This window comes from Lygodium microphyllum, chromosome 24, assembly GCF_053477565.2.
Source record: "Lygodium microphyllum isolate KBCC chromosome 24, Lygodium_microphyllum_v1.1.10, whole genome shotgun sequence".
NCBI lineage: Eukaryota > Viridiplantae > Streptophyta > Polypodiopsida > Schizaeales > Lygodiaceae > Lygodium > Lygodium microphyllum.
This window is the reverse complement of record NC_141158.1, coordinates 131,441,635-131,466,640: the sequence shown is the minus strand read 5'-3', so window position 1 is coordinate 131,466,640 and position 25,006 is coordinate 131,441,635. Positions and strand designations below refer to the sequence as shown.

Sequence of the window (25,006 nt, the reverse complement as noted above, 5' to 3'; positions counted from 1 at the left end):
AAGATCCCATCTCGAGACACATCGTCCTCTTCTGTGGGATCCAGAGGCAAGGAATTTACAACCAGAGCCTCCCCTGGCACCCAAGCGTCCTCCCGCTCCAAGCAGCATCCACAGAGAGACCTCTCATGGCAAGCTCGGTCCGTGTACCTAGCACGGCTAATCAAACCCCTTGGATAGGGCCAGGCAAACAGTCAAAGGTAACTGATCTTGCCTCTCTCTCCACGCTATTAACCTGAAGCATTAAGTGTTTGTCTTGAATTAGTTCCTTGAGCAAAGAAGTTCAAACAATGTACCTAAGTGTACAATCACGATCAGTTCTGTGGTCGTTCGTACGACCAACTGCTAAGGTGTGATTCCATTTTCCCGAATACTCCCAACATTCGATCCTGGATTGTTTGCGGCTTGACGAGATTCTAGGGGCTTGGCAAGCTAGGTTGCTTGTTTCCCCTTTTTCTTTGGGTTAGGGTTTGTACCCTACCGACCCTAATTATCCTTACCTTAGGTCTCCTTGTAAAATAGGTCATGGACAACCCCGTTGTCCTCGATTGGTCAACTTGCTAGTTGTCTCCTAGATCCCTTGAAGTACCTATGTACCTTTATCTTTGATCTTAATTGATCAAGATTGTCTATCCCCTTGACCATGGGTGGTCAAGATGGTTCTATTTAGAACAGTTCCTACTCCATCTTAAGTATAATCTTCTTAAGCCCTCTTAATAATGCTCACATGCACTAAGCTTTTACCTATCCCTCTTGAAGTCACCAAGGACTTTGACATGGGACTCATGGATCTCAGTCCCATTTGGTAAACTACAACAACGTTGAATTTTCCCAACAACTTTAATGCACGTAACGTAATGCCATGCCTTGATTTCAATGCTTACAATTTTGATATAATCCATACGATATTTTGTGCCACACATGCGAAGGTACTTTCTATGCATGCAATCTTAACATTATCCTCTATGTAATTATTTACACGATCTATAACCTTTTTGAATGATCTGATCTTTATAACTTTATGTGATCATTATATGAGTCTAGCTGCACTTTAATCTTTTCTGCGGTTTATTACATGTACCTTAGAATCCATCTTGCGATATGGAGATGCACTTTGTTTCTTTCAATGTCCTCTGAAATGCATTTTGCAAGAACTTGTGCAAGGAGCAATGCACTTTATGCAATAATTCATGCAAGACGTTTTTGGTAATTTACGATGCAATTATCTTATCAATTTCACCTATTATGATGTCATCTTACAACGAAAATTATCTTGTTTGTTACATACATCACAACTAAGTTCATACCTAGGAAATTATCAATCGCGCAATTAATGTGATGCATGTGAATATGATTTTCACCATGATAATTATAATCTATGATTTAATAATAGAGCAACCTGGGTTTGGAGTGATGTCTTGATTCCAATGGTATTCATGCCTGATAAACCGTTCACGGTTGCGGTGCTATCTTGATTCGAACCTCCATCCACACTTGCAAGGTTTCCAGCAATCCTTGTGGAACTACGCTTCAGGGCCATACTCGAAGATGCGTGTACGAGAGATAGAATTCTCACACTCTCCCATGCAACTATAAGTAAATTCTTGTGGCCTCTCCTTGAGTGGAGAAAAGATAATGAAAAGGGGGTGTAGTTTTGGAAATATTTGAGGGGGCTTATGACCTCTCTTTAAGGGGGGGAAAGGAGAAACTCCAAAAGCTTCCCTCTCTCTCTCTCTCTCTCTCTCTCTCTCTCTCTCGTGAGATGATGAGGAGGGGGGGCGTTTTCCTGACAACAAGGCGGGGGGGCTGTGTTTCCAGGCTACAAGGGAGGGGAGGGCTCCCCTTTTATAGAGGGGGAGGAGGGAGGGCTTCATGAGGGGGGGATATGGCCATTAATAGCCGCCACCCTCCACCTAGGGGGCTACATGCCCCCCCTTCTCTTCCTTTACTCCCTCTCTCCCTCTCTCTCCCCGCCATGCAGTCAGCAAGGGGAGAGAGGGAGAGGGTAAAAAAATTTTGAGTTAAATTTTTTTTAAAAAATTAAGGGGGGTTCTTATGGGGAAGGTACCGGGGGGGAGAGAGAGAGAGAAATATTACATATAGAAAGAGAATTCATTGTATGGATAGAGTCTGTCTTACTGACTCAATATAGTACAAAATAATAACTAACCATAGCAAAGTGGACTGAGAGTTATATGCTTCACCTAAACCCTATCCTACACCTGGATTATAGAAAAGCATATTGTCTCGATAAAAATTAAAAATAACTACTCAAACACATGGGTTATGGCAACACAAATATAGGACAAAATTACCTATAAAGCAAATTGTAGAAAACAAGATGGAATCCATGATGTACCCTATGTTAATCACTTTAAGAATACTTGATTATATAGCTATGATAATCAAAATCTATTGAAAATTATACATGTTAAAAAACATCAATTCCTCATAACCAAAAATATTTGATCATTTATATGAATTTTGGCAACACATAAGAGGGCAATTTTGGATGTAAGTTGTTCTGCAGAAAAGAACAGAGAATGTCTACTCTACCTTACATTGATTATTGCAATAATAATCGATTCTAAAATTAGAATAGATATCAAATCCTATTGTATAAACAGTAGAAAAGGGAACACACACACACACACAGATAGAGAAATGAGCATATATGCAACCTTGTCCAAATTGATCTCTACAAGAAGATACTACTGACATAAAGATCTATTGAAAAATAATGACTAATAGAAAAGACAAAGGCCAAGGGGAGAGAGAGAGAGAGAGAGAGAGAGAGAGAGAGAGAGAAAGAGAGAGAGAGAAAGAGAGAGAGAGAGAGAGAGAGAGAGAGAGCACCTATGCAATATTGGCCAAGATCTCTATAAGAAGACAACACCAGTTAAACCTAATTTCAAACTCCACCAAAAAAAGTAAGGAAAAAACCACAAAAGGGGAGAGAGAGAGAGAAAGAGAGAGAGAGAGAGAGAGAGAGAGAGAGAGAGAGAGAGAGAGAGATGAACACCTATACCTTTGACCTAAAATAATATCTGCATGATGGCAATAGTAAGATTTAGAACCTATATAAAGCAATTAATGAGAAACCACACACACATACACAAACATATGAGCACATATGTCTCTTCTAAAAATGATCCTTGAGAAAAGACAACAACAAGAGTTAAAATTAACATTAAGCAAACCATAAACCACACACACACACACACACACACAGGAGTACTTATGCCACATGTTGTCGCGCTAAAAAACAGGGGGAATGGGCGAAATTGGAGAAACTCAAAAGCTATGCACTATTCATTCCCTCTCATTTTTAATCCCTTGCTACCCCTTTTTAATCAAAAACTCAATATTTGGGAATAGAAGTTTCACCCCTCCATGGATGTCAATACCTAGCCTTCCTATCGGACAATCCAAAAGGTTTATCTCTTAAACTATATTATGTACAATGTGAGAGTAAGAGTTAAATATTTTTAGGGGATAGCTTCGGTGATTCAAATGAATAAGAATATACAATTCTTTAGAAAGCTATCTCTTTATTATAGCCACAATTTAAGAGGAAAAGCTAACCAATAGCCTATAAATATACAAGTATGTGTATCTTTCTAAAATTCAAATAGTTGCCAAATGTACAAAATGATAATACTTGTGAGAAAACTTTGGAAGTTAGTGTTAATCTTATCCTCTAGCACTATGTTTATTTACAAATGTAAAAACATAAAATCATGACAAGGAGTCTATAATTAGTCTACGAGTTTTGTGCACACAGTCAAGCCATTATGAGTAATGTTGAATTGGGTGGTTACACGCTTCCTTTTCCTTGAGAGAAATAGATGAGGAGAAATATGTGTGCAAACTTATATGCATGGGTGAGAGAGTTTGTCAAGTATCCTGGTGGTTGTGTCATTAGAACAAAAGGACAAGTGAACTAAGCACTATTGTATACATAGAAAAACTATGTAATCCTAGTGGAAAATGCCCTAATTTATTTCTAGAGGTATGTAAGATGAGTGTAGATTATCATATCATGCTTAAATACCTACACGCATTGCAATAATAATGTAGGTGTCTACATTTCTAGAGGTATGTAAGATGAGTGTAGATTATCATATGCATACTTAAATATAATGTAGGTGTTTGGATTTCTTATGGATATATATGTATATGTGCTTGTGTATGTATGTATGTTTGTTATAGATACTTATGTGATCGTGTTAATTTCATATTGAAAGGGGGTTTTAAAATAGGAAATTATATCTTAGATCCTGACCTTGTGTTTTTTTCGGGGGTTAGGATGAGACTTTGCTCCCTCTCATTTCTCATCCTCTTTGAAGCAAGTGCAGCATGAGTTTGGGCTGACTTAGACAAGCAACTACTCAATGCAATATAAATTGTTTGGGTTGACTTAAACAAGCAACAACTCGATGCAATATAAATTGTTAGACAACCTTAGCAATTATTTAGGAACCTTATTTCTAGTCAATCCTCATGGGTATGGACTAAAGCTTCCCCTACGAGGTAGACTCAAGTGAACCTAGACAACAAATTTTGTGACATTCCAAGGGAGTACAAGATCCTGACCTCATGTTGTTTTAGGGGGTTGGGGTGAGACTTTGCTCCCCCTCATTTCTCATCCTCTTTGAAGCAAGTGCAGCATGAGTTTGTTCTAGTTTGGTTTGACTTACACAAGTAGCTATTTGATGCAATATAAATTGTTAGGCAACATTAGAAATTATTTAGGAACCTTATTTCTAATCAATCCTCATGGGGTATGGAGTGAAGCTTCCCCTACGAGGTAGTCTCAAGCGAACCTAGACAACAAATTTTGTGACATTCCAAGGGAGTTCTAGATGATTCTTGCCAATGAGATGGCTACTCCCTGAATGAGGCCGATGTGAAAGACAACAATCCATGAGATGGCTCATCCATTGGAACAACGATGAAATTTAACTTTGCTTGCCAATGACCAATTCGGACCAAAACATCCTTAGCCAGTTCACAATATTTGTATTTGCCTTGCACCAATGAAACTTCAACTCGTACTGCTTTTGATGGCCTGACTCCCAAGCGCGCTGCGACTTGTGGTGAAAGAAAATTATGAGTGGCACCAGTGTCCACCATCAAACTTTGTGAAATGTCTTCCACTGCAGCCTGCACATACATGTTTTTGATAGAAGGAATAAAAGCAGGCATATTCGTGGGGGGGTTGGCGCCTACAGCACCTACTTTAGCTTGGTGATGCCAATCCTTCTTTTCTTCTTCAATTTCTGTAATATGAACCGAGGATTGGGGCACCTCAGGAGCAACTTGAACATAAGTTGCCCTAGAACCACTTGTTGAAGCTGTGGTCCCCTTTTGACAATCGCGAGAGAAGTGAGGCCCCCCACATAAATTACATACTATGGGACCTCCCCTTCCTCTATATGTACTGGTATAGCCACCTCGCGAAGAAAAATTGCTTTGACCGGCTCCTGCACCTGTAGATCGGAAGGTAGTAGATGTGCTGGCAGGGCTGGAGTCGGCCCGAGTACCTTGAGTATACTCAATTCGGAGGGGTTGATTGTTCGACCACCCACTATCTGCATTAACATTGGTTTGATTGAAGCCTTGACTTGTTCTTGTAGCCCATGGTGTCCCAGTAGAAGGAGTATTACGCATGGAACCTACTTGCCTACTTTCAAAATCCATGAGCCTTTCGGCCATATTCATAGCATCTGCCACTGTCGCTGGCTCCTGTTTCTCTATTTCTTGCCGAGCCCAACGTTGTAAACCATATAAAAAACCATGTAATTTTGTCATAGGGTCCATGTCGTTGAGCTGCAGCATGATGGAACGGTATTTCTGAATGTATTCCCTCATTCTACCATTATATTGCTTGAGGAAATGCCGTTCGTCCCTGACTTTGAAAGGCTCATTTTTGGGAACAAAATAATCTATCATTGCTTTCTGTAGATCTTTCCATGAGAGCTTACCCCCCTGTTGTTCCTCCTCAAACATAAGCCATTTGGCCGCGTCCCCATCTAATAATTGACCTGCTGCGAGACCTTTGCGGTGGCTTGAGATCCTCATTAATTTCAAGTAACCATCCACCTCACGGATCCATCTATTTAAGCTGATGGAGTCTCTTTCTCCTTTATATTTGTTTGGTGGCTGAGGTTTAAATTTACCCATTTCTTCAGAAGAAGAATCATCCCGATCTCTTCTGTCCTTCTTTCTGCGTCTTCTATGTGGTTCAACTTCATTATCTGTTTCAACCTGAATTTTTCCCATAGCTTTGGGCAACATTGTAGCCAAAAGATCTTGCATCATACCCCGCATGGCCTCAATAGAGTTGGGCTCCCTACGAAGCGCCACTCTTTCCTTTAGTGCTGCATCCAAATCATCCTCATGTTCTGTTGGGTACTCTTCCCCAACCTCCATTTGAGGTTTACTAGCCCCAATTCCGAGGGCTACCGAGATTTCATCTCGTTCCTCTCTAGCTGCACTTTTATTTTTGTTGCGTCCACCCATTTTTGATGAAACACAACTAGCTTTCCAGTATGATCACTCCCACGCCCGTTGAAGGTCCTGCCTTCGCGTGAGGAGAGGCTCTGATACCAAGTGTTACACACTAGGAGTGCGTAAGGTAAATATCCCCAAGTTGACTTTGGCACAACATAACACGTCACATCACAGCACGACACGGCGCGGCATGGGGCAGCACGGCACGGCACGACACGGCACGACACGTCACGGCACGACACAACACGATTGCAAGAAAAGAGAGAGAGAGAGAGTTTTGAGAATGAAAGTGAGAAGATGTTTTAGATTGAGAAGGATTTACAAAGGAACGGGCAATTCGAAGATGGCGCAACACGCTACCAATATCGTCTCAACACCGTTTGATAAGGAAGCAAGAGGATGCTCCCTTATACACTATCTGATGTCCATCGCTTTCCTCACACCTCAAGCAGCGTGACTACAATGATCACTAAAGGATGTTGATTATAAGACATTGAACTATGGTCTCTATTCGTCAATAGCTAATCATCGTTTCTAATATCTATCAACAGGGGCTGTAGGCTGTCACAACCGAGGCATTAAATACTCTCTTCTTCACAGCATCTCTAATCAGTTGTTGTCAGAATTAGATAGACCTATTTGGCTTCATCAATTGCACTCCTCATCCGTCATCCATCAAAAGGCACAATCATCAATTTTCTTTCTTCGACATCCATCATCATCGTTCTTCGATCAGCAAACAAGCATCGACAACTATTTATTACAATAGAGAAAGTTCCACTTATATCAATTATTTGTAATAATAACCTCAATCAATTATGTATATGTTCAAATGGACCTATTCAAACAGAGTGTTTCTATGCAACACATTCTCAAAACACTATTATTGAAGTATTCTCACTAGCATGAAGAAGATGGTGTTCGTTTGAGATTTTGGAGTGTGCAAGCTCATGACAAAGTAGGGGATGGCATCCTTGATGTGGTGATCCGTGGGTGGTCTCCTACGGCTTTGTCATCGACGCTAAAGACATGTTCAATGGTTTTGTGGTTCTTCTTCTTTGTGATTGCGAGGAGGATAGCTTTGCAATTGTGTTTGGGGAGAATGATGAAGCCTAAAGATGTTCAAAATCTAGCACCCTATTGCATCTACATTAACAATATCATATATCAATGTAGTCTTATTAAGGTTTTACAAATGGTGTATTCATAAAGCAAGCTCGTAAGTGTTGAGGTCCCTAAAGAAACAATGGCTCGGGCCAATGTAAATAAAATTATTAGTCATTAATAATTTTTGCACGAAGGGATGCATGTGGGGGAAGATTGGGGTGTGATTCCTATATCTATATATATATATATATATATATATATATATATATATATCTGTGTGTGTGTGTGTGTGTGTGTGTGTGTGTGTGTGTGTGTGTGTGTGTGTGTGTGTGTGTCTCTCTTTCATTGTGTGGCTTCTATGGATGAGGGTGAGGAAGAAGAGGGAGATGAGACAGATTTTATTTGCTTCATGAGTGAGTGGTTAAATCTCGGCATATATTTTGCTCTGGTTCTGTTCTTGGGAGATTTATTCCTTCAATGGACCAATTTTTGTAATTTTTGAGAGGGATGAAACAAATGGATTCAATTTGAGGTTGAGAATAATCCGCTTAATGTGAAGCATTATTGAACCCATGAAATGCTTAACTTTGGGAATGATGCATTTACATGTTTACCTAATAGACTACATTCATTGGAACAAGAGCAACAATGCATGTGTTTCAAAGAGGAGTTTCAAAGCCCATGGATAACATTCAATCAGTAGGATGTGTACAAGCCCATGGATCATATTTTGACCACTTAAAAAAAGCTATCATAATCATTGTTTGAGAAGCATGCACATGTGTGTGACATTGACGAGAGACACATCAAAACTCCACTCCTCGTCATCATTTTGGTGGTGGCAAAACATGATTATTCTATATGAAACACCATGATGCACTTTGTCATACATTATCACTCTCTTATTAACTAGATTGCAGTGGGCATTGGGTGAAGTATCCTTCCGTGCAAATGGAAGAAGAGCACGACATGTGGCACATGTAAAAGTCACCATTACGCCCATCACAAAGGTCATTGTGTAGCATTGGTGACAATAAACACGTTTGTGTTTGGGAAAACACACACATGGTCTTCCATGCTGATGTTTATGCCTTAGCGCATCGCATTGGTGTTGTTTTTCACCACGCATGTCCCAAAAGTGATATATTGATATGAGCCTTGTCAATGGAAGTTGGCACATGCAACGACATCCATGCATGCTTTATCCCATGAATAGCATAGCATTCATTAATAAGTTGTAAAGACCAAACTATCGACCATATCGTGGCATTTGTTAATAAGCTATAGAAACCACATCTCTTACTTTACCTTATCAATCAATGGAAGCCAATGCTCCATCATTTCTAGTTCATGCTTCATTTTTTGGATATGTACTTCCATTGCTACACTTTGTGGTAACAATGAGGACCTTGTCATTGTTGTGGGGTGTTGATCACAAGGCATGTGCATTATCAACTAGTGGAAGCACAATACTCACACGTGGTTTTAGTCTCTTTGAATAATTGGTTGCAAGCCATATAGGTGCTTACACTCTATGATCCCATTTAGGCAATCATAATAAGTAGATTACATCCTAATCTGATACCATGTGCCTCAAGGCTTGAGATGGTATGCATCCTAAATAACAAACTAGACTTATTCAATATTTATAAAGGAAGTATCATCCTCGTATCATTGAAGAAATTGCTCTTCTTGTGCTAAAATTTTGGTGTGCCTTTTACTAGACTTGTAAATGTTATATTGTCCCAAATCAATTGCATTGAAAATACTTTATAAAGGAAGATCCATATTTATTTTGGAAAATAGGAGTCTAGAAGTTGAACATACCAATCTTCTGCTTTTTTTAAGAAGAACTCTATTACGATCCCCTCCCCCCATCACCCTAGTTGACTTCTAAATTGAGAGTTTTGGATAAGGGCATGGAGTAGATTCAAGATAGAGTGATTCATATGACAATCAAGCAATGCCTACTTTATGTACTATTAGAGTCTCTCCTTTAGTTTGGTTGTGCCCACATTACTGTTAGAAATTGCTGATTTAGAGCATGACACAAGCTATGGTGGATGAAAGATGAAGACCAAACTCATAATGACATGAATAAGTAAAGACAAACTGTTACACAAGTGAATTAGGTTCCAAGATAGATTAGCTTGGACTCATAAACACAATCTTGTGTAAAGTCGACAATGACACTACACTTAACTGAAAGTACAAAGCATCGTGACATTGTGTTCATTTCATATTCAAGTACGATGGTTTATAGAGTTTGGGTTGTTCCACCTTCCTCATTGTGCATATGGGATTCAGGACAACTCATCCTGGAGCATACATCATTTGTCTATTTTTCAACACCCCCCCTCAAATGATGAGTCCCTACATTTGCTAGCCTTTGCTCCCCCCCCTTTCATGATAACATGGCCCGGAAGACTAGCTCATAGGCAGCCTAGTCAAGTTAAAGCTTGAGACTTTACATCTTTGGCAAGGGTTTTACAAATCAAATCCACTAAGGGAAACATAGAGATCCACTATGGGAACAAATTCCTTAGAACAACTTGATAGGGTTGTTGATGGTAGCGGAAGTATCTTTTTCTTCTTCTTCATTCATAAATTGACTTTGGTGATGGTCATTCTGCATCTGTTGTGCTCTTTTCTTGTGGAAGCATTCACTGACAATATGGCCAGTTTTACCACAATAATGACATGTCATCCGACTTCTGTTGTTGGTGTTGAATCCTTGACCTCTTCCTTTGGGTCCAGTAGCTCCTCTAGTGTATAATAGGCTTTCCCTTGAGCTGGTCTCTTTTACATCTTTGCTTTTAAATTTGATTTCTCCATCAAGCAGTGAGTGCTCAATATCTTTGAGTGAGAGACTCTGAACATTACTTAGAGTGGACACAAGGTTCTCATATGGATCCTTGTTTACACTTGCAAGCAGTACGACTATTGCTTCATCTTCATCAATATTCTTCTTAAGAGTTGCAAGCTAGGTTTCTAGGCTCTTGAACTTGTTAATGTGAGTAGTCATAAAAGCATTGTCTTTGATATCTAGTTTATAAAATTGCATGAGGAGTTTTACATTTGAGTTCTTTGCTTGGGTACCAAACATTCTGTCAAGTTCCTCCCAAGTGGTTCTAACATTTCTAATGCCAGATATATGATGTAGCACATCATCACTTAGTCCCTAAGCAATGATGCCTAGTGCCTTATTATTCATCTTCTTCCATTCTTTGGTTTTGAACTGGTCTTCTTCAACAAACCCGTCTTCATCATCTTCCTTCTTGTTATCTGCATCATCTTCAAGCAGGTCCCAGAAGTCCTTTCGCATCAGGTGATACATGGTCTTCTCCTTCCATGCATGAAATCCTTCACCATTGAATTTATCTATTTGTTCAAGCTCTGCCATGTTGCTAAACTTTAGCTAATCAACAAAAGTTTGTATTTTAATGTGTCAAGAGACACAAGAGAATCAGTGTCAAATTGACACTAGTTGAGTGTTAGTAAATACTAGTCGGTACTTGATCTGCTTTCTTCCTAGATGGTTTCTGAGCTTGCTTGGGCACTTCCAGAACAGTAATGAACTTTAGAGAGTATTTCTCAGTGATTAAAATCACTGTTCATGACTTCAATGAGAAGAACCTGTGAAGAATGTCAAATTTTGAAGCTTTGGCTATGGCTTCATGGATTAGGGTTTCTGCAGTAGCCTGGTTTTTTGCTCTGTGTGGACTGCACACTTGATTATTCTTAAAAATTTTTACATGGCAATGAAGCTTATCTCATGGGCTACAAAAGCCCTATGGTGGCTGCGAGAATTGCGCTATGTATTGTGAGCACAGCTGTATGAATCGTCACGTTGTTGCAGACTGCATCATTTTTGAAGATCACGTAATGCTGCCTTCTGTAGATGGTAATGTCATAGTTTGATGTGATAGCAAGGAGCGCCTTAAGCTAAGGAGTAATTTGGTGAAGGAAGCAAGAGCTGACATAGCCTTTATGGTGAGATCTGAATGCTCAACTGAAGGTAGGTGTAGTTTGGATATGGCTGTTAAACAGGGCATTGAGAAGAAGGAGTAGGATTTGGGGTTCCAGACTTGTCCTGAGTTGATCTGAGCTCGAGTTGAGCTAGGTTTGGAGGATTAGTGCCATGCCCAACTGGGCTCTGATACCATGTTAGAAATTGTGGATCTAGAGCATGACACAAGCTATGGTGGATGAAAGATGAAGACCAAACTCATAATGACATGAATAAGTAAGGACAAACAGTTACACAAGTGAATTAGGTTCCAAGATAGATTAGCTTGGACTCATAAACACAATCTTGTGTAAGATCGACAATGATACTACACTTAACTGAAAGTACAAAGCATCATGATATTGTGTTCATTTCATATTCAAGTACAATGCTTTATAGAGTTTGGGTTGTTCCACCTTCCTCATTGTGCATATGGGATTCAAGACAGCTCTTCCTGGAGAATACATCATTTGTCTATTTTTCAACAATTACCATATTGAATGAGATGGCTAAACTTGGGCCAACGTCTTCTCTAAATGCAAGCTTCGTCACATCATCCATTGGTGATGTTCCTTTACAAATTGGGATTTGTGGAATGCTCCAATAGGAGTATATGGTACTTGGCATCAAAATTGGACATTGTGCATGAGTGTTATAAGATCTGAGATACACGCTCGACTTTCTTATATACTTAAAAGATATATGGTAAATATCATTTTGGCACAAAGAGAAAACATATGAGGGAAAATAAAGATGTAGAGAGAGAGAGAGAGAGAGAGAGAGAGAGAGAGAGAGAGAGAGAGAGAGAGAGAGAGAGAGAGAGAGAGAGAGAGAGAGAGAGAGAGAGAGAGAGAGAACACACTAGGGATTGGAAGATGGGCCAATCCCCCCGCCCCCCCTTGTGGAGTTATATTATTGACAAGGAGCAGGCTCCTCCATTACACATAAACCAATTCTTAACTTGTAGATCTTGGGAACAAGATCACGGTTCCTTGCACGGTATACAACCGCCAGCTAACACTTACACAACTTGGAAGTTGGCACCTTTTGATCCTTCTTGAGTCTCTCCTTCTCTCCTACACAATATATGTAGGGCTTTCCTCTTGGAGCTTGATTTCAGCAGAGCTTCCGCAGTACTTGCACCTTCTCTTCTCCTCTTGGAACTTGATTTTAGTAGGGCTTCTGCAGCACTTGCACCTTCTCTCCTCCTCTTGGATGCATACAAAGTGATGCTTCCTTCACCTCTGCCACACCCAAGGAGAACCTCCTCTTTTATAGGCTTTCAAGAGCTTCTCTTCTTGGAGAGAGACTTGAGTGCCAAGATTGGAAAGGTTGATCTTCATGCAAGATGTGGCTGTTCCAGGACCTACTCTGCAGCACCAATTTCGAGATATCTCTGTGCGTTGTTCGGATGGAAAAACGTCCAACACAAAAGTTGCAGATCTCGTTGTTTTCGATAACCTCTAGCGGGCCGTTTTTAGAGATCAACTTTCTATCGCAAGATATTTTAAAAATGGATTCACCATGTCTATTATTAAAAAAACAGCTTCTTAAACTGTACTCTTGACTTGTGGTGCATGCAACCACCTTGAGCCATAGATAAGGAGAGTCCATTAGATTTCCTTGGGCCTCAACCTCAAGATTGACTTCCCACAAAAGCTCATGTCATCTTAGACCTTAGAAATAGAAAATCACTTATCTCCTCAGTTCCAGAGGATCACATCCCTTGTCTTTCTTAGTGAGAGAATTACCTCTCTTGTCTTTCATAATGAAAGAAAAAACCTTAAACCTTGACTTGTAAGGGAGAGGATGACCCCAAATGAATGCAATGCTCATTACACACAAGTAAACATTCCCAAGCGTCCCCGGATGCATGCATAGATACATATATACAATGCTAATGCACTTTCTCTTCTTAGAACTCAATCCATCTTCGTTTATGTGTAGCTCCTTGGTTCTTGTGTACACTCTTACACTTGGCAGACACTTCCTTTTCCCTTCATAACTTTGTACTGCATGTACTAGATATCCCGTCATAGTGCTCTGATCACCCCATTAAGTGATGCACTAGGAATATTGGTCTCTAAATGGTCTCATGGCCATGCTAGATCATCATTGACACTTAAAGAAAAGTGAGTCATTAACTTATTGACATAAATTTATTAAATAGAGAATGTGCAATAAGCAATCAATTTAGTGACTGTTAGTGCATCAAGTTTGACATAGATGAATAGATCACATCACGAGACTCCGTTGTTGTTTATATGTTTTCATAGTAATGATTCTAGTCATATTTGTAGCTCTCATATGCTCAAGCAAGTTTCTTGAGAAGCCTAGAAAACAAATAAAGTACCATGGCAAAGGATTCTCAACCCACTCCTTATTTGCATAAAACCAACACAACACAATTTGATAAACAACTTGACACTTCCCTAAGTGGTGGTCTAGAACCTAATAGCAAGGATTGCTTTGATGACCTTTTGAGAACTCTTCTAGTTTTGGGAGACATTCTCAATAAAATGGTTGATGGTCACATGTTCTTCATGTAAGTAAAAACCTTTTGGAGAGTTATTCAAGAGCTACTCTCTCTCGATCATAGCTTGGGTCACATGTACACGTCATGATCCACATTTGTTTTAAAAGTGCTATCAATGGCTCGTGCCTTGTTAGGAGACAAATGCATCATCATCTCCAACATCCACTCATATTGGATGATTGAAACAAATGGTCTCTCAATCTCATTATCTACCACCATGAGATTCTAGGGTTAGAAGTAGAAGACCTTCCCTTGAGCAAGGAGTTCCTTTGTCTCCATAACATTGAAATCTAGTCATTGTTAGATGGTCTCTCTATAGGCAACATGTATGAAATTTTAGCTATTTATTGTACAAATGACAAAAAGAAACATGTAATTAAGAAGAATACCTAGATTTTAAGTTGGAGTGATATCATTTGAACCTCTTTAGAAACACAATTAGCTTGAAAGTCACATGATCCAATTGGGATGATTGATTGAAATTGAATTCCTCTTTTGAGACACCTATTTTTGCCACGACGTGGCAACATATGCCCACATCAAATAGATCATCTGTGTAAGTTTGAATCACACTTGGAGGAACTAGAAGGTGAGATAAATATTCTCTTGAGGATGGAGAATGTCTAGAATGAACATCACGGAAGTACACATAGTCACTCTTTGATCCTTTGGTATATTTTATTTTAGCCCATGATGGACTTTTTTTTTTTTTGGGAGGTCCCATCTATTTGAATCTTTCTACTTCCATAGAGCACTTTTCTACCTCAATGACACAAATGCTCAACAATAGACTCTAATGATTGAGATACATATTTAGTGGGCCACTCGAGCACAAGTGGTGTCTTATGTTTTATTATGATGTTTGCCTTTAGCTTATCTAGTTCAGCCCAATTGGTAGTATAGACTTTAGTTGTCTCGACAATTTTTGTAGCTTTCTTACCAAGAACCAGTTTAGTGGTAGGAGAGTAGTAGACTTGGATGATGCTTTGTTTAATTCCTTACATCCACAAGCAACAACAAACACCTTGACATAAGATATATACAATAATCCCTTAGCGCCTAACATCTAAACAATAGTGCTCTTTCAAGCATTAAATTGTTGTGTTTGATGACTCATAATGAGTTTTGCTCATAATGGTGACTGAAGTTAAGCACGAATCATAATCTCTGATCTTGCATGGTGCATTGGCTAGGGCTTTTGTCTAGGAATGGTGTGCAACTCTCTACATGGATGCAAAAGTGCAACTCATTTATATGGGTTAGTCAATTACACGGACCCATACAAAGTCATGTTAAGATGCACATGGAGTTATTCAGGAGAGGATTGAAGTTTGAAAGAGCACCAAACTTTGCAATTTTGTAATTAAGCATATTTAGAGGCCATTTAAGCCTAATGTTGTGAGGATTTTTTTCATAATCATATAAACCAGAAACAAAGATACACCAATGCCACCAAAGATGCTAATATTAAATTAGAGCGATGAGAATATAACCAAGTCCTAGTACAAAGTATTATTGTTGCCTCTCTATAGCTCTCTCAACATGTAGAATATCAAATGCAAAAAGGAACCTAGCGTGTAGACATGAGATTGTGTACAATATTTATTGCTCTTTAAGGAATGTCACAACCTTGACTACATGAGATAGACACATAGGGTAGGCCATACCATCCCATACGGTATAGACAAGCATCGCTTCCTTCTTTGAAAGGAGAACTCCTCCATGCTTACAATCAAATGACATTCAAAAATGTGGCTCACAAACTATAAAAAGGAGCATCTTGTGAGCCAAAAGCCAAAGGACTCAATAAGACAATAACAATTCAAAGATAACAAAAGAGGGACTTGCTTTTGATATTGATCTCATGAGCAAAGAACCAAGGAAGAGATATGGGAGCCTATAGCTCCACTTTTAGCATTCAACTTGGCCTTTAAACTCCCCACTTGTCTTCCATGAATCTTGGACTTCTTGAACCACTTCAAAACTACAAACAATAGATGGATCCAAAAGCCTCCATCTCTTTGAATTCCAAAGAAAACTTCACAATGTTTAAAAATAGGACACTGCATTGGTTGTTGTAATAGGAGCCCCAAAACTCATGGAAAACCACGACATAAACACCTCTCCTCTCTCCCATGAGAGGGGCAAACCTTTCACACTCCAAAAACAACTCAGAACTTACTCCAAAGCAGCTTTTATGGGTAGTCAAATACAAGTAATCCACATATACAAGTGATAAGCAGCCAACTATGCTCACCTATGCCTTAATAATAATAAGTGCCCTATTCTTATGTAGTAGGCCTCAAATGTCTCTAGCCATCAACTCATGATTCCCAAGATTTAAAAACCAATCCTAATTTGTCCACAAGTCATGATCATCATCTTTGCCCACTTTCCACCGATTTGTGATCACCAAATTCTCAACCAGAAGAGGGAGATTATGCATGCCAAGTTCTTCCAAATTTAGCATTGGCTTTTTGCAAATTGTGGTTTGGTTGTGGGCACCATATCCATGGGCATTTTTAGCGTGAAATAATATCTGAAAAGTTTTCTTAGGGCTAATACACATGGAGATGTGTTTTCCTCACATTTGGGCTTTTGTATGTGATAATAAGACATTAATTTTGACCATGTACAAACAATACATGATTCCACCATAAAACTTGTGCTCCATAGTCCATGCACACTTATAAGAGCAAGATGCCTTTTCCATAAGTGGCCACACATATAATACACCTCAAGTTTGAGAAAAAGCTTCCAGATTTTCCCAAAAATTCATCACAACATGCAACTGTTTGTCAACGTGGAAAGGCTATACATATGTTGGTAGGCGCAATAGGAGTTATTCACGAATGGATTTCTAATAGGAACGGCTTTCCACAAAGTTTCCGATTTCTAAAAGCAAATTGAGGACATGAAAAGGTTTTAGACCCCTTAGAATCCACTTTTTTCCAAAATTGGGAAGGTCGAGGTGAATCTTAAAACCTTCTCCCAAAAATGCCAAAAGGTGAGGGGTTTCTCAATGAGAAGGAGGTTTTTCCAAGAAATATGAAACCCCCCCACATGACCTTGGGGGGGGCGGTTTTGATATCTTGGAAAAACCTTTCAGAACTCCCCCATAAGAATAGCTCCCTGGTCTCCCGAATAGATTCGCGAACTCCCCTTCACCTCTACTCTCTAGCCCCCCTTCCCTTCCCTCCCGCTGGGTTTTCCTCCAGGCCCGCTTTAGATGTGAACGCGCTCGCTCAATTTCACATTCCCGCCACCGCCAAAAACACCACACCCAAAAATTTCGTCACTTCAAAAAACAAATGGACTATGAAGATCCTCTCCCGAGTCCCCGTTCCTGTCGTCCCTCGTCGGCCTAGCTCTTGCAAGCTCGGACACGGTAAGCAAAATCGTACAATCAGCTTCTTTCTTCTTATCCCCTCCCTCGCTCTCTCCCTCCGTGTGTGTGTGTGTGTGTGTGTGTGTAAGCGGAGATTAACGATTGAGTTATATCTTGGGTTATTCATTTTTCACGCAGTGGTCCTGTTTCCCGTCGCAGATGGCTGCTTGCAAGACTAAAGATGAGAACGTGCAAGTGATGCGTGGCGTGTTGGGCTCAGGTCCTTCTGATGTGGAGTTGGTCCGAGCACTTCATCTTGCCAAGAATGATGTCACGTTGGCATTTAACATCCTGTTTGATACCCTAGGTTACAAGGGAAGCGAGATAAATGTGAAACGAACCACAGCAGGTTCTGGTGCCAGGGTTTCCACCTCTGCGGCTACACAAGCATCGTCTACCAATCAGGTGGAAGGAACTGCGCTCCCTTTGCAGGGAGCATGCCCAGATCACTTGTATCCATTCGATGCTTCTGCACGTTGGCATTTGGAAGCAGCTGAAGCTATAGAGCATAAGGAAGCCCTGCCTTACAGCAATCAAACAGGTGAGAATCACCCAAACGGATTAAATGCGTCAGTTGGGTTGGGTTCTCGTGGAGAAGATCGACAGGGCACATGTTTGCACAAGTTTGAATCCCTCAGGACACACTTGCCCGATCAAGGTACTCTCAATGAACTGCACCATTCTGATCCAGGCACTCTCACTGAGTTGCACCCACACAGCGACAGCTTGCGTGATGTCCAATACTCCAGCAGTAATCTCCGGAATCTATGCGATGATGATTATTCCAAGTCTCAGTTGTCTAAGGGGGACAGTGTGGTTCTCGACAGGTTTCTGGATGATGTTAACCACCGCTATTGCCAGTATGGCTCAGTTGGTGAGCCCAAACAGTCTAACAGAATGGCGTCATGTGCTGTTACCAATGAGTACAGGTCTGCCTCACAGGATGATGGCCACAGTGAGGATGTTCCTGGTGCTGTCCTTGTGGGTGAGGCTGAAGTATTGGCCTACTCCACATGCAAAGGCTCAAAATTGAAGGCAGGGGATGCAGTGTCGTTCGCCTTCCCAAAACTGCCAAATGCCAGCAGAGGTTCTTCAGCTCCCTGGGCACGTGGAAGAGGTGCAATAGCAGCGCAACAGATAGTGAGGTTTTACACCAAAGCTTCTGGAGAAGTATGCATTTCTTTTTTGATGAGCCAATCGTTTTTCTAGTGCATTCGTAGAGAGCTCTAGATCACTGCCTTGATGTTGTTGCAGTCCTGACAATGTGCTCCATGCGTTAGATAGATTGGCAGGTTACCTGGAGAATGGGCAAGATGTCTTATTCCTCTGGTTTCTGGTGGCAATGTTTATGTCAAGGGTTCTTGCAGAGCTGCAGCAGAGGTATTAAGCACAATGGATACTGTTGTGCTTCAAGTTTGGTATGTAAGCTTATCCTGATGCCAGTCCGACAGGTCTTTTTAAGGTTATCCACAGTCTTAAATGATCATTTGCCCTATATTTTGCAGCTTATATGCATCTACTTCACTCTTTAAGATCTCTACTGGTCATCCATCCCTTCTACCAAGTTCATTAACAGAGAATACAAATCATCCATTACTAGCCCTCTTCCGATTGCTTGGTAAGGAACCATTCAGAAAGGCCGAGTTTACCCCTGATGATTTGTACAGCCGGAAGCGTATCTTGGATTCCAAAGTAAGCATGTTGGTTTGCACTTAGCTGGATGCCATGCTCGTATACATTGGATGCAAAATACAAGAATTCAACTGGAGGCTTACTCTTTCAGGATGATATGCTGCCAGCTGAGAAAAGACGAAAACTAATCTCCAATCAGTATGAATCTGCTGAACAGTCCGATGAGACCTTATCTGATTCTGATGTCAACCGTTTGGTTGGGACAACTGACAGCAGTGACTTGCAGGTATGCTTTTCTGAAGGAATATTGTCTGCATAGCCACTGAACTTTTGAGTCGTTACTGTATAGAAATTGCTGGCTTTAAGGAAACCTTGCAGGGTTGTTGTCACTCATTTGATCCGGGTTTATTATTCATTTATAACTTTCCAATTGGGCTAACTGTTATTTACTTTCTGAACTTGAAATTTTATGTAACAGGAGATGGAGCCTGCCAGCACATTGCAATGTGATTTAAGGCCATACCAGAAGCAAGCACTTTGCTGGATGTCAAAACTAGAATCTGGACTTTCCGTTGAAGAGGCTTCTAAGACTCTTCACCCTTGCTGGGATGCCTATCATCTCGCTGATAAGTTAGTTGCACGATTCTCATGTTATTGATTTGTTGGTGTAGCAAGTTGAACATTAATGTGACTCATGTAGGTCTGTCCCCAAAATGGCAGGCATGCATCAGCTGTTTACTTGAATGTGTTCTCAGGGGAGGCTACGATGGAATTCCCTAGTGCCTTGAAGATGGCTCGAGGAGGGGTAGTTCTACCTTTTTCTCTTTAAAAAACAAAAGAATAAGCACGTCTGACAGACAGCAACTCACACTGTCTTGCATTCTGCAGGTCTTGGCAGATGCAATGGGTCTTGGAAAAACAGTCATGACAATAGCATTGCTATTGACGAATCCTGGCAAAGGTTCTGGTAATGTGGTATCTGAAAAGGTGGAGGGCAAGTCTTCAAATCAAAAGAGAGCTCAAAATAAGTCTGGGCAATCTTGTAAGAAGGGTGGAGGCACATTGATAATTTGTCCGATGACCTTGTTAGGGCAGTGGAAGGTAAGAGCCATTATGGCCGTATGTCTGCCTTGAAGCTTCTGTTGCAAGTCTCGGAATCTCATGGCTGTTGATGTGTTGTCTGCAGACCGAAATAGAAACCCATAGTGCACCTGGTGCACTGACAGTATATGCTCACTATGGCTCAGGGAGAACAAGAGACGTAGATGTGCTTCTGCAACATGATGTGGTATTGACAACATATGGTGTTCTGTCTGCTGAATACCAAAGTCAGGTGAATCTTGGAGGTCTTTTTCTTTACATTACATCATAGTCAGCATCCTGGTTCTTATCGTTTATGGTGGATGACTCTGGTTTTGCATCTCAGGGTGCTGGGCCTCTTCATTCTGTTCATTGGTACAGGGTGGTGCTGGATGAAGGGCATACCATCAAAGCAAGCAAGTCTCAAACTGCTCAAGCAGTATTTGCTGTTGCTGCTGATATGCGGTGGTGCCTCACAGGAACACCAATCCAGGTCAGGCCCAATATCATAGCATTCTGTCAGGGATAACAGCTAAAGCACGAGGGCTCACACTTTTGTATCTTGTTGCACAGAATAAGCTAGAAGATGCATTCAGCCTTCTTCGCTTTCTTCGAGTAGAACCATGGTGCAATTGGGGTTGGTAAGTGTACAGGCAGTCTCAGCCTTAAACTTTCTCCTCATATCATTTTGATTTGGCACATTTTGTATTGGTTTTTGATATGCAGGTGGTATAAGCTGATTCAGAAGCCTTTTGAGGAAGGTGATATGCGAGGACTGATGCTGCTGAAAGCTATTCTAAGACCACTCATGCTACGTAGAACCAAAGATACCACTGATAAAGACGGGAGGTATGCTGCTGTCCTCTGTGAGACCTCGTGGTTTTGGCTCAAATTTGGATTGCCCAGGTTTTGTAATTTAACCCATTTCTAATTTCTTGACTGAAGACCAATCTTGGTCCTTCCGCCAAGCGAATCTAAGGTGGTGGTATGTGAACTCTCTGAAGCTGAGAGAGATTTCTATGATGCTCTGTATAAGAGGTCAAAGGTATGATATCTTAAGGTGCGGGGGTGGCTTTTAGCCAAAATTTGGCACAGCACTGCTCTCTAACATGCTCTGTTTCGTACAATAGGTCAAGTTTGATCAGTTTGTTGAGCAAGGCAAGGTCCTGCATAATTATGCCTCCATCTTAGAGTTGCTGTTGAGAATGAGGCAGTGTTGTGATCATCCATTTCTTGTTCTCAGGCAAGTACCGAGTATTTGTGTTAAATGTTGTGTATTTGTGTGTTAAATGGCTCTTGGTTGAGCGTGCAGTGAATGATGAGTACTCTTCTGTGTGACCTTGCATAGTCGTGGTGATACTGAAGAATTTACAGACCTTGATAAACTGGCCCGACGGTTTCTTCAAGGTGTGGCTAACAGTGCAGAGAATGTGAAAGGCTCCTCTGTGACCAAGGCATATGTTCAAGAGGTGGTTGATGATCTTCGGAAAGGTAACAAAGCTGAGTGTCCTATCTGCCTTGAAGCAGTTGAAGACGGGATACTCACAACATGTGCGCACTGCATGTGCCGGGAGTGTCTGCTTGCAAGTTGGAACTCTGGTTCCGGTGGCTTGTGCCCCATATGCAGGTATCTTTCAGATTCTGGCACGTGAATTGTGGTACATTCTGTGAATCAAACATTAGAATGTGAGTCACATTCTGTTTTAGCTGGTGCAGTTTTATGCTCTTGCATTCCTTATTGACCTTTATTTTGATCTCTTGAAACCTTGATCACGTGCGTCTGATTTGTGTGAACTTCCTTCGTCAAGAAGGATTGCATTAACCACTAACCAAATGCTTATGGACAACGCATGATAGTGCATGCTTGCATGAGTATCACCCGTGCTATGCCTGTGATATTCAAGTTTGCACCTGGCCAGTGCTCTTTCTAGCTACCTCTGCTGTTTATTTCTTATATCCAAGTTTGTTCCTGATCAGTGTGCTTTTTTACCATTGGATTTGTTCAAGCACAATACAGCACTGCAATAGGTAATCAGTTCAAATTGGTAAGCCATCTATATCATGCAGGATATCAAAAAAGAGCGCTCATGCATACATTTTTTGTTACAGACTCGGTCTAACCCATACCACTGTATTATTAAACTGGCTATGCTGGCATTGCATTCAGGTTCATGTCCATCCTAGTCTGTGAATTTAATATCAGCATTACGTAGTGCAACCAGATGTAGGAAGTGCCTTGCATCATGCTAGAATTAGGCATCTATAACATTCTTTCCTGTGCTTGGAATCCTCCCTACAGAGTTTTCACGGAATAGGTTTCCTTAAACACATTGATGCATAGTTGTGTATGTTAACTGTACTATTTTTACTTGTCTCGAAGTTTGCAGCTCATCACAATCCACCAATGCACTAGGTGGTCAGTTAAAGCCAAGTATTTGGTATAACTATGTACATTGTGGGTGATGTTCCAGATTTATGCTTTCGCATAGTGTCTATTATGGACTTGCTCTAATCCAAGCCACTGAATTATTCAACTGGCTATGCTGACATCTTATTCTGCTTCACATTGAAATTGATTCTCAGCACTCGCTTTTGCAATCAGAATGTGGATGTCTCCACACCCCGAGTGGATTAGGTGTCAATATCATCCTATAGCATTAGTATAGCTTCTGTCTGCAAGTCTCATCCTGTTCCTTATGTTTACCAGGCAGTACATGACAAGACAAGATATCATAACAGCTCCAAGCCAGAGCAGATTTAGGGTAGATGTCCAAAAGAACTGGACTGAATCCTCTAAAGTTTCAGCCCTTCTGAGAGAGCTAGATGTTCTAAGAAGAATGGGGAGCAAGAGCATTGTCTTCAGTCAATGGACGGCATTCTTAGATCTTCTGCAGATCCCTTTAGACAGGTAAGTCTTGGATTACGGATGCTGATGCTAAGCTAAGCTGAGGAGTGAAGGATGGCAGCCTATTTATTTTCTGTGCGTTGAATACCTCAGTTTTATGTTTTTGCAGGCAAAAGCATAGGTATGTTCGTCTTGATGGGACATTAAATCAACAGCAAAGAGAGAAAGTCATAAAGGAGTTCAGCACTAACCCAAAAATATTGGTAATCTGTCTGTTACTTGATTTTGACTCCATTATAGGTGAAGGCTTCGTTCTTTTACTCCTAAATTTTGATTCAGTGCATCATATGCTCATGAATGATGCTGCTTTCAGGTAATGCTTATATCTTTAAAAGCTGGTGGTGTGGGTATCAACCTGACCGCAGCTTCCAATGCTTTTCTCCTGGTAGGAATCGTTTGAACTCTGTTGCATGTGATTCAAGTCTGAGCTAAAAGAAGAAATCTGAATGGCTCTTGTGATGTAAAGGATCCATGGTGGAATCCTGCTGTGGAGGAGCAAGCTATCAACCGTATTCATAGAATCGGTCAGACCAAGAGGGTTTGCATTAAGCGTTTTATAACAAAGGTGTGCACGAGTGTTTTTCAGTTCGATTCCACAAGGACAGCCCAGGAGGCTTCGACGTGAATCTGAATTCGCACTACTGGGTGTTTGGCAGGACACAGTCGAGGAGAGAATGCTGCAAGTCCAAGCTAGGAAGCAACGCATGATTGCTGGCGCTCTCACGGATCAAGAAATCCGGTCGGCAAGGATAGAAGAGTTGAAGATGCTGTTCCGGTAGACCGCCTGGCAGGCTATTATGCAAGTATATGTATTTTAGGTGTAATGTGAATTTCCAGCCGGTTGCCGCGATCCGGATATCGTCAAGGAGGGAGTGGGTGGCCACAACCAAGAAGGAAGACTTGGTGCGTCCTTACCACAGGAATCTTCCCCCAGTTTCTAAAAATTTTGATGCCCCAGCACCAAGTTTTTGTTTAGACCTATGAGGAGGGCATTATCATCCCTGCATGGCATGGCATGGCGCCATTCCAGTTATGTCTCCCACTTTATGCTCTGCCAAAACACAGGTTTGGAAGTTGTCAACAGAAGCTAAGGCCCGAGTGTTGAAGAAAGAAGAACGGTGACCATTAGACTGCTTGTCACAGGCGACAAGCAGCATATGCGTACAGAACGAACACCCCCACGGTTATTATCCCCTTCACAGGTCGCGGCTGCCGCGTCGACCGGTGATTATTTATTCATTACCATCGCCGTTGTTAATTGTCATTACGCGTCCGACAAAACTGGAAAAATTGGCCAGTTTATCGTTATCGTTTTTTTAATGATGCAGACTCTGCAATAGTGGTATGTATGGCTTTGGCTTCAGCCGCCATTCTCTTCAGTTGAGCGTTTCTCTCCTTGATATGTGGAACAATTGGTTAAGGTGCCTCCAAAACTGCTTCACAGCTTTTCATATCCTCCCGTGAAAGCTGTTTAGAGGCGCCTTGCTTCGGCGATAGGACAATAAGCTCTCTAAATAACACTTCCAAAAGATCAGCATTATGGTGTTCTTCAATATTAGATTACTCCCTCCGTAAGAACGCATTAGAGGTTTTCAATCTCAAAATCTGGAGCAAGTGGAAACATAAAGCAGCTTTAAGTCCACCCAAGTGAGAGCGTCGACTTCAACGTTGTCAAACTTGCGTTAAAAAACATCACATATTTCTTAAACAATTGGTTAAGGTTTGAATAGATAAATCCAACTTGTAGGCAAGTTTTGGGGTAGTAGTCCAAATAAGCACCAACAAATAGCTAGGCATTGTTGTGACATGATCCTTGTATTGCAATCATGGGAAAAG

General features: G+C 40.9%; 1 protein-coding gene across 2 annotated transcripts; it reads left to right on the top strand.

The window, feature by feature from the left end:
- Positions 1-17,430: 17,430 nt before the first annotated feature.
- On the top strand, positions 17,431-24,782 carry LOC148015651 (DNA repair protein RAD5A-like). 2 transcript variants are annotated; one of them, XM_087665400.1, is made up of 20 exons: positions 17,431-17,553; positions 17,713-18,723; positions 18,838-18,971; positions 19,059-19,245; positions 19,337-19,471; positions 19,664-19,815; positions 19,906-19,990; positions 20,074-20,286; positions 20,372-20,518; positions 20,612-20,758; positions 20,839-20,906; positions 20,992-21,114; positions 21,211-21,310; positions 21,396-21,508; positions 21,614-21,892; positions 22,973-23,173; positions 23,280-23,373; positions 23,484-23,555; positions 23,637-23,735; positions 23,827-24,782. In XM_087665400.1, exons 2-20 carry the CDS (start codon positions 17,713-17,715, stop codon positions 23,947-23,949), a joined length of 3,483 nt encoding a protein of 1,160 aa, XP_087521526.1. In that variant the 5' UTR covers positions 17,431-17,553; the 3' UTR covers positions 23,950-24,782. The 2 variants fall into 2 exon arrangements, with proteins under 2 accessions (XP_087521526.1, XP_087521527.1); XM_087665401.1 differs by having other exon boundaries at positions 17,440-17,553; positions 17,692-18,723.
- The last annotated feature ends 224 nt before the right edge of the window (positions 24,783-25,006 follow it).

Excerpts from the sequence above, each read along its gene's own strand:
- LOC148015651 (XM_087665400.1), top strand. The coding sequence starts at position 17,713 with ATGGCTGCTTGCAAGACTAAAGATGAGAACGTGCAAGTGATGCGTGGC. Across the intron at positions 20,759-20,838 it reads TCACAGGAACACCAATCCAG|AATAAGCTAGAAGATGCATT; the intron begins GTCAGGCCCAAT and ends CTTGTTGCACAG. Across the intron at positions 21,115-21,210 it reads ACCACTGATAAAGACGGGAG|ACCAATCTTGGTCCTTCCGC; the intron begins GTATGCTGCTGT and ends TCTTGACTGAAG.